General features: G+C 35.9%; 1 protein-coding gene across 1 annotated transcript; it reads right to left on the bottom strand.

Moving 5' to 3' along the window:
- Positions 1-2388: 2388 nt before the first annotated feature.
- NUU61_001928 (4-hydroxybenzoate octaprenyltransferase) lies at positions 2389-3417 on the bottom strand (the record flags this gene model as incomplete). Its single annotated transcript, XM_056652510.1, has 1 exon — positions 2389-3417. One exon carries the CDS (start codon positions 3415-3417, stop codon positions 2389-2391), a length of 1029 nt encoding a protein of 342 aa, XP_056513577.1.
- Positions 3418-15055: the final 11638 nt, after the last annotated feature.

The following is a 15055-nucleotide window of genomic DNA, read 5'->3' as shown; positions in this document are numbered from 1 at the left end:
AATTTTCTAATTATCTAGAATTAATATAAATAATAGGTATACTTATAATTACTCTATATATATTATAGAAAGATTATTAGTATAAGTTTCCTACACTTATAAGCCTCATATATAATATTCTTTTTAACTTATAAATAGTACTAGTATAGAGTGTCTTTTTAACTTAGCTTATAATATCTATCACTATTGTCAAGGCTTACTAAATACTAAAATAATCTAAGATCTAATAATATTTATATATATTTTAAGATTTAAGTTTAAGAAAAAATAGCTTATATTTATTAATAAATATCTCTTGAACAAAAAGATACTAAGCTTCCCTTAAATAATCTTTATCTAATTAGCAACGATAAAGAAGATAATATAATACCTAACTAGGCCTAGTCTACTATATAGGCCCCTAGTAAATATACCCTAGGTAAGAGATAATAGAGTATTATCTCTAAACCAGAGAAGAATAATACTAGGGCTTTACCCTTACTAGATATCTAGCAATATATATCAGGAAGAGTTCGGAAGCGTTCTAGACTTTTTAGGTAGATATAAAGTTAGTTAGCAATAATTTTACAATCCATATTTATTTTAAATAAGCCTTTTATATGTTTAATTCAATATCATTCGATAAAACCTTGGTTTGGGTAGAGTATATAGGATTTGATATAAGCCAAAAACATAAAGATACAGCTAAAAACCGCATAAAATATGCAAGTCATGGGCTTCCCTATCTTTGTCTTGTTTGATAACCCGTGGGTTATGGCGAGGTCTAGCCATATCTCGGACATGAGACTGCCGGGGCGCTGCGCCACGCGAATCCATAGAAACCACCCATTTTAGAAGCGATTGCTCTTCTAAATTAGACAATTTATGGCTATTGGCGCGTATATTGGACCGATTTGTCGCGCCGGCGAGACGATCGCGGAGGGTAGAGCGAGAGACATTGAATTGGGTGTTTTGAATAGCTTCAATAGCTAAGAAGACCTTGCCCTCCTGCTCAGTGGATTTTCTGGCTGATTGGGAGCGAATTGGTGGCATGGTGGGTGATTAAAGAGAGTGGGTGTGCGTCGGCGACGCGATTTTGGATGGGGTGCTCGCTTGTGGGTTACGTTAGGGTCAGATTCAAAAGGGCTACTGAACCATTCGCAAAGTGTGCACGGGACTGTTTTCTGCTTACCTTTACCAGTAGTCTCTGCCGATAGCTTCCCTATGTTAGCCCCTAAGCCCTCCATCAGGTATCAGCTTCAACCGCATCATATTAAGGGCCAAGAAGTACAACATTGAACTCAGAAAACGTTCCACATCGATTCTCCTGCTTGCTTGTCGCAGGATCACATCACACACATCAGCTATACCAGGTGATGCTACGTAGGGAGTCAGACTGAACTTCTCCACTCGTGCACTGACCCCATCTCGACGCCTTGACCATGCGTTATTGTGGAACCATCCACTTCGGGGGAAGAAGTACCGACTCACGCGGACATGAAGAACTTCGAGAGCATGTGAGGTCGGTTCATGTTCAGTGAGAGGGTTTTCGATGCATTTGCCCTCGCTACAGGGGGTGACATAGCAGGCCATAGCACGACCACATGAGGGATAACTCTCCCCATGTGCCCCTGCACGAGGACATCCAGTCTTCATGCATGCAACTCACACTAAAAAGCACAAATGACGGCATGGCGGATTCCTATCTATGAGTCGTTGCAGTGATGAGCACAGACTGCCTGGCCATATCACTTTAACCATGGAATCTCCACACCTTTTTCCCTTGAACAGGATTAATCTACATCTCTATTAATTCTTGACCATACGATCATCGATAAAATTAGTCGACTGTCAAAGATCCGTCAAGGAAAAGTCACCTGGGCAGTATAGCAAGCCCGAATAATGGTCCATCCAAGCAGGCAGAGGTTGCACGGAACTAACTCGTGCATTTAAGGTACCGGGCCAGGGAAGGCCACCGGGGCCGTCAATAAATGTGGCTGAAACTAAGCTGCAACAGGTGCATCATGCATAGTGTCACAAGTGTACGTACCTCTATCATTGGATGATACTATACATCCAGCCTTCCAAGGTTGTATAGATCTTACCCCGCATCAATCCATGGATCTTCGAGTTAAAAGAGAATCTTAATTTTACACTAAAGATGCCTCTCCTATCTCATCAAAATCATAATCTGTATCTATCTCGCTAACAGATATTTACAACGGTCGTAACATAATCAATAACGTAAATCAGTCAGGTCGTTATCCAGTCTATCCCCGTTTCAAATGTTTGAGCCCCCACAAATCGACCGATGCAATTGATAACCCCCAACAAACCCACTTCCCTCACTTACCCATCTCCCCTCTCCACACATATAATGCGAATCTCCACCCATAATATGGAACTCCTTCACCCCGCCCCAAACCACCACTTCACCAAATACGTAGCCAGAAAGCCCCCATTCATACATCCGCCCACAAAGCAAAATCCCAGCTTGAAGAACCGCGCACAGCTAGCCGGCACTGTCAAATCAACGGTAACAAGCAGCACAGTCAACGCAACCGCCGAGCCCGCCACACCGATAACAAAATAAACTGGGTGCATCTCCGTCCAAACACCCACCTGCGCCAGCAGAACCACCTGCGCAACGCCCAAAACTGAGCACAGCGTCTTAGTGTAGTGGCGGAAGCGAACAGCCATGGACTTAACACCAGCACGGATATCATCCTGCAAGTCCTGGTGCGCATAGATAGTATCATAAATCATCGTCCAAAGGATCTCCACAACCGCCAGCGCCAGCGTCGCAGCCGTGCGCTTATCATCCAGGAACGGATCCGCGACAGCCACAGGGAGTGCATAGGCCGAGATCACGATGGCCAGGGACAGGGGCACACCCAGGATGGCCTGCGGGTAGTGGGTGAAGCGCTTGCAGAAGGGGTACAGACCGTACAGTGCGCCCATGGCGATGGCGTAGGAGCCGCAGGGAGAAGGTAGCGGGTAGAAGAGAGCGCCCAGGATTGCTAGCTGCAGAGCCAAGAAGATGTGCCCCTGCCGCGTGGAGACAGCCCCACGCGCAATGGGGCGCCCGCGGCAGCGATCGACCTGGCGGTCGTATTCTTGGTCGATGTTGTCGTTCCAGGTGCAGGCTGCGCCGCGGACGAAGATGTTCACGACGAAGTAGAAGACCGCCCAGCCGCCTAGCTGCGCTACGGACACTGCCTCCAGGCCTACCAGGCTGGCAGCGTATACCAGCCCCATAATAGAGGGCATGTAGTAGCCGGTGAACCCTGCGAGCCGGTCCAGGCGCATCAGCTGCATGTATGGTACCCAGCTAGCTGAGTTGAAGAGACTGAAGGGGCAATCATTGTGTGCAGGAGGACCATCTGCGGTAGGCTTGCCATTGGAGCTGCTATTGAGGGCCTGAGATGAGAGTGCCATTTTCAGTAGTCTTCGGGCACGGGTGGGAAACGAGGAAAAGAAGAGGAGAGGGCGAAGTGCGAGACTGAAATATTTGGATCGCCTGGGGTCAATTGACCCGCTCATCTCCGTACACATGTGCATATGTACAGCGCTTATTCTGGAAAAGAATACTAATTACACACTACCGGGCACCACTTGATCATATCAACAATGTGTTAATGGATAATATTATTCTGCATGCCGGAGGCAGTAAAGACTATCAGCAACTCGTAATATTGGATGAACGGACAACGTCAAGGTACGCGAGACTGGACAGAAAAGCGGCATGGATCGCTTATGCACATGACCAGAAGCGGGAATTACTATTGCATTCAACGTGATGGGATATCTGTCCGTGTAGACTCCACTCTTTCTCTCTCTTTCTCTCTGTTCTGTCTGTTTGCACTTTAACAGAGGGTAAACTGGGTGAAGTGTCAAGTCAAGTGGCTCACGTTTGATGTGAAGCTTCTCGTTCGACAAGATAAAGACGACCTGATGATTAATGACCTGCAGCCGGAAGCACGGATCCAGAACTGCTCTAAGAGTGGACTTGGACACAGTCAAGGGAGCCGATGAGCAAGACGTCGTAGTTACCGTACGCACCGATAAACGGTACCAATGAGTCAATTTTGCTATTAGACATAGCGGTCAGGCATAAAAACAGTGGGTACAAGGCAACACGGACACTTCAGAAAGGGTTCGGGGATAGTGCGTCCATGGATCGTTAATCTGCTACTATTGTGCACTTGGATTACGCATACTTATTCAAATCAAACTCTAACACCTCACTACCTCAAATTGTCATCGTCTCAACAGACACTTACATTAATACCAAGGATATTGGTTCCAACTACGTTTCCAATTCTGGAGGCTTGCTTATACTACGTATGCAACCTTCCAAGATATGACACAAACTTATACTGAAAATAGTCACCAACAGAAGAGATGGACAATACGAACCTGGGAAGGTTGATCATAGCTTACTATACGGTCAGGGCCACGCCTATCCCGTGCCATGTGTATTGGCAGATAAAGGTCTACGCATATACTCTCAGGGAGCATTAGGGGAAGCTGGGGAGAGCAGAACTGTTGAGGAAAGGGAGCATAAGAGAGAGAAAATCAATTAGCCTCTGATTCTTGTAGCTAATCAGAGCATTAGAATATATTAGTAATTACTTATATAATCTAGTAGGCTAATTTCGTTAATTAGTATTATCGTTTTTATCGTTTTTTATACTAATAGATCCTAATTTCGTTATTTAGTACTATTAGAGGTTTAATAGGGCTTAGAGATATTTAGAACTTATTAAATTTAGTAACAGCGAGGGGTTTAGTTAATTTATTAGTGATGTTATTATTGCTACTTATTAGAATTAGTTTTAATATAGATCTTCTTTTTATTTTATAGTTTTATCGATTTAGCTAATTTAGTAAGGAATATAGTTTCTTTCATTACTAAGTTAAATATATATAGTTCTATAATTGTTAAATTAAAGATAATAACTTTTTACTTTATTAATTACTAGGAGATAGATATTATCCTTTAATTAAATAGCTATCGATATAGTCTTAATATAAAGTATTAATATAACTATATAAATTATTCTTACTATTGTTACTAAAGCTATTTAGAGTAATCCTAAGCCTTATTATATCTTGTAGATAGCGAAATATACCCTTAATAACTATAAAGTCTTTATCGCGAGATACTATAGTCCATTGTTATAGTTTATTAACTACTAGGGCGAGGTTAAGACGAGTCTTTATTAATAACTAGCTTATTTTTCTAATATATATTAAATAGGCCTTATTCTCATTACTTTCGCCTAATATTATAAAGGCTTTATAACTACTTAATGTTAATAGCTTATTTACCTTTATATTAGCGAAGCTACTCTCTACTAATATCTTTTTTACATAGGCTTCCTAATTTACTTCGATAGTCCTAGTTCTATTTTAATAGAATAAATTATATCCAAGAAAGTAAGTTAGATTATCTAGTAGCTTAATATTAAAGGATTATATAAATTCAGCGGTAAATTTATTAATATTAGTTTCGATAGATACTTTAATAAGATCGTTAATATATATTAAAATGAAATAATTCTTATCTTTTTCAAATATACAGGCGCCTTTAACTAATAGTATAAAGCCTATAGGCTATTTTATAGAGATAATTCTCTTATTAATTACTATATTAAGGTATATCACTACTATATCAAATTAATAAACTATAAATCCTTTCGCTATAGCTAATAAAAAGAATAGCTTAAATATCTAGTCTAAAATAATAGGAGTATATAAGATATTAAAATTAATCCTATATCGCTATCGGTTACTATAGAAAATCTAATACACACAATATTTAGTAATATTAGTATTCCGATCCTTTTTAGTATTAAAAACCTATTTAGTAAGCAAAATTCTATTATACTTTAATATATTAATTAGGGTCTAGGTATTTATTACCCCTAGTTTCTATAATTAGTTCTATATTACCTAAAGCTATTTGTTACTTTTAGGACTACTTATTATTTTTAAATAGGTCTAAAGGATAATAATATTATAGAACTTTTTTGGGTATTGTTAATTATAATAAGGCCTATACTAAATTAATTATCTATATTAAATACATCTTTAACGGAAAATACACTAGTTATAACTAAGAGTCCTATCTCTTTCTATTTTATACCTTTTATTTCCTAATCCTCTTTTTTAGAATAAATTAACTAAATAAAATAACGGGGTATAATTATAGAAGGGTCTTCACGATCTCTTAATAACGATTTTACTTCTTATAAGGAAGTAGATTCTATTATTATTTACTAGTTTTAAGGTCCTAAATTTAGAAAATATAGCTATTATCTTTTTTATACTAATAAGATAGTTAATCTAAATATATAGTTCTATCTTCGCTAATTTAATTCGTTATTTAAAAAGGATATTAATATAAGCTTTTATATATTAGCTATATAGAAAGGTTAAATTAACCTCTATTAGTCTTAATAAATCTAAACTCTTTTCCTATATCTATATAAAGGCCTACTTTTCGCCTAGTTTTTATATCTTATTTAAGATATAGTATACTATAGTAACTACTTTGGTCTAGAGAGTAATTAGGGCCTTTATATTAATAATAACTAAATATATTAATAATCTAAGAAAGAGATAGGCTCAATGAATTAGATATCTATATATACTAAATTAAGTACCTTCTCTATTTACTAACGAATATGATAAGAAATAATCTTCTTTAATTTAGCTAGTCCTTAGACCTTATAATTAATATCTCGCTGTTAGCGATATTAATATTAATTAAATCCTTCTAATTAGTTCTCTTTTTTAAGATATTAATTTATTTTATATAGCTAATAACATTTAGTTATCTGATAGATTATATAATATTAAATCTATATTATTATAGTTCATATAGTCCTTCTAACTCGCTTTACTAGTAACCTATAAATTATATTTATATTCTAGATTATAGATATGAAGAAAAATAATATAATTAACTAATCTATTATTCTAAAACAGGCTAATATAAGTAGTTTTAGTCTCTATAGTAATCGCGTTATTCCTTTTTACTATTCGTTAGAAATAAAGGGTCTTATAACGTTAATAAGGTTTAAAATCGATAAGATATATAGTATCTCTATAGATATAGTAAGAAATACTAATATTAGCAATCTAATTAGTATCTTCTTTACTCATCGGTTTTATTTTACAAATTATTTTAATTAGCTTTATTTCAATAGCTATTCTATTATAATATAATATATTTATAATAATATCCTTTAGTTAAAAGTCTTTATTCTCCTTCTAAGATTATTAAACCTATCAATAAAAAATCTAAGAAGGCTTATAGCTAATCTAGATATTATCTCTAGGAATGTAATTAATAAATCGTTATTTAGGGTAAAGATACTAATATTGTTATAGGCTATAACCTTTTTATTTATAATAAAAATAGTAACCCTATTTATTTTATTACTTTTTAGTATTATTTAATTAATATATCTAGTCTATAATACTAATTTCTTTTAGTAGAAACCCCTTCTTATCTATTCTATTATTAATCGAATCCTAGTTAGATAGACTTATATTATAGTTAGATAGGTTCTAGTTATAGTTAATTCGATTCGCTTTTTAGTTACTATTTCTTACGAAATTAACCTCTTATTTTATATGTATACTAGCTAGTTGTTACGCACTGGTCACCTATGGATGTTAGCTGGAACCTGAAGGTATACTTCTCTCAAGATACTAAGACACGTGGGTCTTTCTAGTTATACTAGAAGGCCAAGGGTCTCTTAGTATCAACGATATCTAGCCTCGCAACCGTACTATTGTCTTATTAGTTAGGCCTTATATAGGCTTAGGTCTGTTGAGGTATCGAGGAACGGTTAAGGTGAGGGGTATTTAGTAATAGAAGTACCGAGGGTGTTTCACTATTAGAGGGGTTATCTTGAGAGGATCATAGTATAAACGAGACAATCTGAGTTGAACTTATAACTAAGGTTAATAATATGAGTTAAACGCGAAGAGCTAGATACGCGATAAACGAGTATCCTTATATATCCTTCGCCGAGTATTCTATACCCCCGTTTATAGTATACTATATACGGGTATATAGTAGTCCTATCGATATACTATCCGATATACTATTCCTTAGCAATAGATCGCGGTATATTATCACGTAACCTATACCCCTATTATCCTATATCATCACCGCGGGGTTAGTTAGCTCTGGTTTTCTCTTGTACCTCTACTAGTGTAAGTAAGGTGGCTTGGTTTGTAATATTATCTCCCTCTCTTCTAGATTTTTGTCCTCGAAAAGTCCTTTAAATTCTCGGTATCCCCTTTAGGTGCGTTCTCACGATATTGCCTCGTCGTGTCCCCCTATATTACCATTAAACCGAAACGTAATAAATACGCTGATAACGCTCGTTTAGGTAATAGGATTAAACGAACTAGTCGCCTTATAGATTTCCCGTGCGATTATTGTCTTGTTCGTGGGAAGTATTATATTATAAATCTCTTCGTGAAGAGTAAAAAGTGTTCGACTTATGCTTATCGTGGGTATACTTGTAAGAGGAGTTTCTATATAGATAAGGAGTGGGATGATCTATAATAAAATAAATAAAAGTTAGCGTCCGATCTCGAGGAGGCCTAAAAGCAATTTCTTTAGTATTCGCAAAAGATAAATAAAGCGATAGCGAAGGTCCTTCGCCTTCAAAAATATTAACAATTTCTTAAAGAACGTGGTGATCGGATATTAGATCACGATTAGTCGATATTAGATCGGTTAAATAAAGAGGATCCCCTTACCGCCGAGGAGTTTCGTGATTTTGATCGGCTAGCGGAGCAGTAGGAGATTTGTTAATTAGCTGCTACGTCGGGAGATACTAGTCTAATAAGGATAACCTAGTCTCTGGATTAGATACCTTCTAGCTTCTGGAGTATCGAGGCCGCGATTACCGAAGGGAATTTCGATCTGTCTACTAGTGGAACTATCGAACCAGCTAGGAGCAACCCGTTAGATACTTAATAGGTTCCTATATATTTTTAGTGGTATTATACCTCTTCTATTTAATAAGGTAATGAGGTTTACCGCTAATACGTTTATTATCCAGAACTTTTTTAACTTTATATTCGTTTTCGGTTTCTTCCTCGATCCCTATATTAGTAACGAGTTCGGCGTTTTCTGGTGCGGGTTCGAGTAACGAGATATAAAAGACTAGATAAATACGTCGTATACTATTAGGTAGATCTAAGAGATATATAACTAGTCCCTATTTTCCTTTAACAGCGAATAGTCTAATTCTTAAGTAGTCGAGTTTGTTGCTAGGTCGTTTAGTCTTAATGTTTTAACGTAGGAGATATACTTTCTCCCCCTTTTTTAGGTTAGGTCCCTTCTAGTGGCGTCGGTTGTAATATTTTTTTATACGGAGATTAACAAATTCGATATCTCTAGATAGCTATAAATATAGCTGCTTAAGTCCTATAGCTAAAAGGTTAGCTAATTCTACGATTATCTATTTACCGATTAGTTCGCTGATGATTATAGGATTATACCCGTAATTTGCGAAAAATAGCGTCTCGTTAGTCGTTGAGTTTATTACGTTATTGTACGCGAGTTGTGTTATTAGTAGTAATCCTATCTAGTTATTCTACTGATAGTTAACGTGGTATCTTAGGTATTACTCGAGGGTTTAGTTGACCCTTTCTATCTATCCGTTAGTCTACGGGTGGTATACGGTAGAGAGTCTATGCTTAATATCTATAAGGTCCGCGAATGATTACTATATATTCGATATAAATAGCTTATCTCTGTCGGACGTGATTTTACTTAGTATACTATGGTTCGCGAAGATATAGTGAAGTAGTATATTCGCTATTTAGGTCGCGTTGATCCGTTTAGTTATTAGGATTATATAAGCGTATTTAGTTAGTCTGTCGACTATAACCATAATTATATTATATCTATCCGAGTCTAGTAGCTTCGTGATAAAGTCTATAGTGATCTATTCCTAAGGTCTTATAGGGGTTTCTGCGGATTATAATCTTCTATATTACGTATATCTTGTTAGTTTATTTCGTTGATATATATTGTATTATCGAGTGTAATATATGATTTTTCGTCTTATATTCGGAAAGTAGAAATTACGTAAGATCTATTCTATAGTTTTTTCGGTTCCTATATACCCGTATATAGGTATATTGTGGTAACGTTTAATAACTTCTTCTCGTAGTAATATTAGAATATATATTAATCTATATATATATATAAGTCCGGTTTTATCTATTGTTAACTTGTCGTTTTCTGCTAAATCCTTAAGTAAATCTTATATTACTTAGTTATTAATAGTAGTTTCTCGGAGCTATTTTAATAGCTTATTGTCCTCGAGTTTAGTGGTTACTACAAGGATTTATCTATTATAGCCGATTAATCTATCCTTGTTCTATCTAAGGATCGCTAGGTCTACTACTTTAGTGTTAAGCTCGTAATCCGGTCGCCGGCTTAATACGTTGGTTTAGTTGTTCTTTATTTTTTTATAGTAAATAATTCTAAAATTATATTACGCGAGGATTTTAGTCTATTATGTTTGTCGTCGAGTAAATACTTTAGTTATTATAAAGAACGTGAGGTTTTTGTGATCTATTTTAATTATAACTATATATTTAGCTCCTTCCAGATATAGTCTCTAGACTTAGAATACTAACACTATAGCCAATAATTCCTTATCGTGAATATTGTAGTTAAGCTCTGTTACGATTATCTTCCTTAACTAAAATACGATTAGTCGAGGCTTGTCGTTATCGCCTAGTTAGGTTAATCGTGCGTCTAATACGTAGTCTAATATATCCGTTTTAATTATGACTAGCTTCTCGTAGTTAAATACTACGAGGATCGCGTCTTCCTTAAAGAGTTCTTTAAGGTCTTAGAACGATTTTTCTACTACGTCGTTCTATACGAAGTTTTCTTCTTTTTTTGTGAATCGATAGAGTCCTATTACGATATATATATAGCTTAGGATTATTCGTCGATAGTAGTTAGCGAGTCTAAGAAACTTCTAGACGTTCTTAATATTATGTGGCGTTAGCTATTCGTGAATACTTTTAATTTTCTCTTTTTCTATATTAAACCCTTTAGTACTAATAATATATTCTAGGAATCCTGTTTCCTGGATATAGAATTTGTATTTCTTGAGTTTAAGAAATACTTTAGCTTCTCTAAGCTTCTAAAGCACTTTCTTATTATATTTGACGTAGTCTTCGAGGGTCTTAGAGAATACTAAGATATTATCTAAATAGACTATAATAAAGATATCGAGGTATTCGTCTAATATAGTATAGATAAATCGCTAAAAAGATACTAGTACGTTAGTAAGGCTGAAGGGCATAACTATATATTTGAAGTATCCGAACTTAGTCCTAAATACCATTTTCTACTTGTGGCCTACACTAATCCTGATACGATAATACACGTCGGTAATATCGTATTTCGTGAAGTATTTTGCTCCCTAAATCCGATCTTAGATCTCGTGAATTAAAAGTAATAGATATCGGTCTTTGATAGTAATCGAATTTAAATATCGATAATCCACGTAAAGATATAGACTTCTATCCTTTTTTAGAATAAATAGGATCGGGTATCCTATTAGTGAAGTTGATTTATATATATAACCTTTCTTTAGGTTTTCGTTAATATATTCTCTTAGTACCTAAGACTCTTTCTCGGATAGCTAGTAAATTAGCTTAATAGTAGATTCCTTACCTTCTACTATATTAATTTCGTGGTTAAATAGACTGTGCTCTAGTAATACCCCGTCTACTAGTTTCGTAAAAATATCCTCGAAGTCTTGATATTCTTTCGGAATTCGTGGTTTCTCGTTAATAGCATAGATCTACTTCGTTTCGTGCCCGATTATAATATAGTCTCGTAGTTTATTGTCTGTTATATCTAGTGATTGTTCGGTTATCGTGATAACGCTAATATCGTATATCTATATTTTATTTTTCTAGTGTTATCCTATAATCTTACCTATAGGACTCTTTTTAAATTCTCCTTCGTAGGGACCCTATATATCGTGGTATACGTCGATTAGTAAAATAGCCTCGCCTTAGGGCCGAGAGCTTCCTTTAGGTTCTTCCTTATAGGAACTCTGTTAGATACTAGTCTCCCTATAACTCGGTTCCTTTAATCGTGTCGTTAGATTCTTCGTGGTCTAGGTTTTATATATCTCTTTGTATAGGTATCTATTGAATTCAATTTTTCCTATCTATTAATTAATTATCGGATTATACTTCCGTAACTAAGATACTCTAAGAACTATATTATATTCCCCTAGTTTAGTAATATCGAAGTTGATTAATTTAAAATACTCGTAGATTATTATCGGAATATTTCTGCTCTCGTACGTAATTCCTAGTCCTAGGCTTTCTCCGTTAAGTCCTTAAATCGGTATTAGTCGTGGCTTCGCGTAGCCCTAAATTTATATCTATTACTAGTATCGGGGGTTTATAAAATTGCCTATAGCTCCCAAATTAAGTATCGCTTTAGTCGCTTAAAAAAGGATACTAATATTAAGCTTTATATATCTTCCCTATATTATTACCGCTATCTATTGCCGCTCTTCCAACTGGTTATTAGCGCCTTACTCGTAGATCTTTTGTCCGTTAATCTATATTCCGGTGAACTCTGGTTTCTATCGAGGTTTCCTTATCTAATTTAAGGGTCGTGGCTCGATACTATAATCGAGTTTGCTTTAGTAGTGAATTAAGTAAGTATCATCGTAGTATATAAGTATCGATATATCCTAGTAATCTAGGTATTATACGTGTCTTTTATATACACACCGTGGGTTTAGATAAAGGCATCCGAATTTTTTGTCGAGTCGAGCTATTAGTCGTTGAAAGTCCTTATTATATTTATTAACGTTTCCTATCTATCGGAGTTACTATATCTCCTTAAGCGAGTCTTCGCTTTTCTAGGGGTCTTCTTAAGGCGATTCCGGAGTCTCCTAAGAAGTCTCCTAAGGTTTAGGCGTTACTAGAATTTCGACCGGTGTTTCCAAAATACTATATCCCTAGCTAAAGGATTCTTCTGATAGATCTAACGAGTTATCGTTCTCCTAGGGACTATTCTAGGTCTATCCTTAACTCTTAACTGTTTCCTAATTAATTTCTGGAAAACCTTCTAACTCTCTTTAGTTAGGTATACCGTCGTTAGTAAACTTTTTACGTATCACGAATACGTCTTCGCGTCTTAGAACCAGTGTTTACGTAGTACTTAGGTTCGAGTTATATCTAGTTATTTTAGGGTCTTCGCTAAGGGATTCTTTATCCTAACGGTCGTCGTTCGTTACGTAGAGTTACTAAGCTAGTACTCTGGTAGTATTATAAGCTCCTCTATCCTATATGGCTCGTAGTTACTATCGCCGATTACTATTATCTAATATTTTCTTGTGGTAATCCTTGATCTAGTGGCCTAGCTTACTATAATAGAAGTAAAGATTCTTTCTTTTGCGTTCTTCTTATTCTTTAGTCGGAAGTCTCGCTACGTCGAGCTCTATAGGTCTTAGTCTATAAAGGTTATTATTATATAATTCCCTTACTAGTTGCTACCTTTGCCCTCGCCTATCGTTGTAGCGGCGGAATCCTCGTAGGATATATCTAGTGCTATTCTATTATATTTCACGTCGTTATTATCTACGCTCGTAAAGCTAGTTATCGAATTTAACTGCTATCTCGATTATCTAAGATAGGTTAATTAGTCGATTAATTCTTATAAGTTCGTCTTTAATTTCTTCCTTAAGTCCTCGTTCGAATAGCTAAATATATATATCGTTATCGTAATTAAGATACGAGATAATCTACTAGAACTTAGCGGCGTAAATACTGGCTAAACTAGTTTATCGGATTTATTTAAATCGTCGCTCTACGGTCCGTTGCGTATTAATATCCCCGAATATCTATTCGAGTTTTCTTTTAAAGTTAGTATACGATTAGAAAATCGCCTAAATCACGTCTCCTTAATCTAGTTATCTTTTCTCGTTGAACTCTCTGATATAGGGCTCGAACCAATTAAAGGCTTATCCTCGAAGATAGGTTGAAACGTAGATAACCTTATCCGCTTCTTCTATATAGTTAATAATACGTAACTATATATCTATCTAGGTTAGGAATCCTCGAAGCTTAGATCGAGTTCTATCGAAGAAGTTAGGTTTCGGTAGTTTTATAGACGCTATAGGTCTAGTTCTCTCCTAGATAAATTGCTTTTAGAGCTAATTAATTATATCTATGAGTTACGCGTTGGTCGGAGTAGATTAGCTCGCGGAACCACGCGAAAGGTTACTAGCGTTATTGTTACCGGCTATAGTTGTCGAAGCGTTAATATCTCGTATATTATGATTTAAGATAGGCGTTTAAAGTATTACGTATTAGTTACCTATAGATATTAGCTAGAACCTGAAGGTATACTTCTCTTAAGATACTAAGATACGTGGGTCTTTCTAGTTATACTAGAAGGCCAAGGGTCTTTTAGTATCAACGATATCTGGCCTCGTAACTGTACTATTGCCTTGTTAGTTAAGCCTTATATAGGCTCGGGTCTATTGAGGTATCGAGGAACGGTCAAGGTAAGGGGTGCTTAGTGATAGAAGTACCGAGGGTGCTTTACCACTAGAGGGGTTATCTTGAGAGGATCACAGTATAAACGAGATAATCTAAGTTAAACTTATAACTAAGGTTGATAATATGAGTTGAACACGAAGAGCTAGATACGCGATGAATGAGTGTCCTTATATATCCTTCGCCGAGTATTCTATGCCCCCGTTTATAGTATACTATATACGGGCATGTAGTAGTCCCATCGATATACTATCCGATATACCATTCCTTAGCAATAGATCGCGGTATATTATCACGTGACCCATACCCCTGTTGTCCTGCATCATCACCGCGGGGTTGGTTGGCTCTGGTTTTCTCTTGTACCCCTGCTGGCGCAAGTGAGGTGGCTTGGTTTGTAACACTAGTCTTTTAAGAAAATTATTATAAAGATTATTAAAATCCTTCTTATTATTAAATTTATAAGACTTTTTACTAATAATAC

Source organism: Penicillium alfredii, assembly GCF_028826965.1.
Source record: "Penicillium alfredii strain IBT 34128 chromosome Unknown utg000004l_segment0_segment0, whole genome shotgun sequence".
Lineage (NCBI taxonomy): Eukaryota > Fungi > Ascomycota > Eurotiomycetes > Eurotiales > Aspergillaceae > Penicillium > Penicillium alfredii.
Note: the sequence above shows the minus strand (reverse complement) of the source record. Positions and strands in the feature narration are given on the sequence as shown.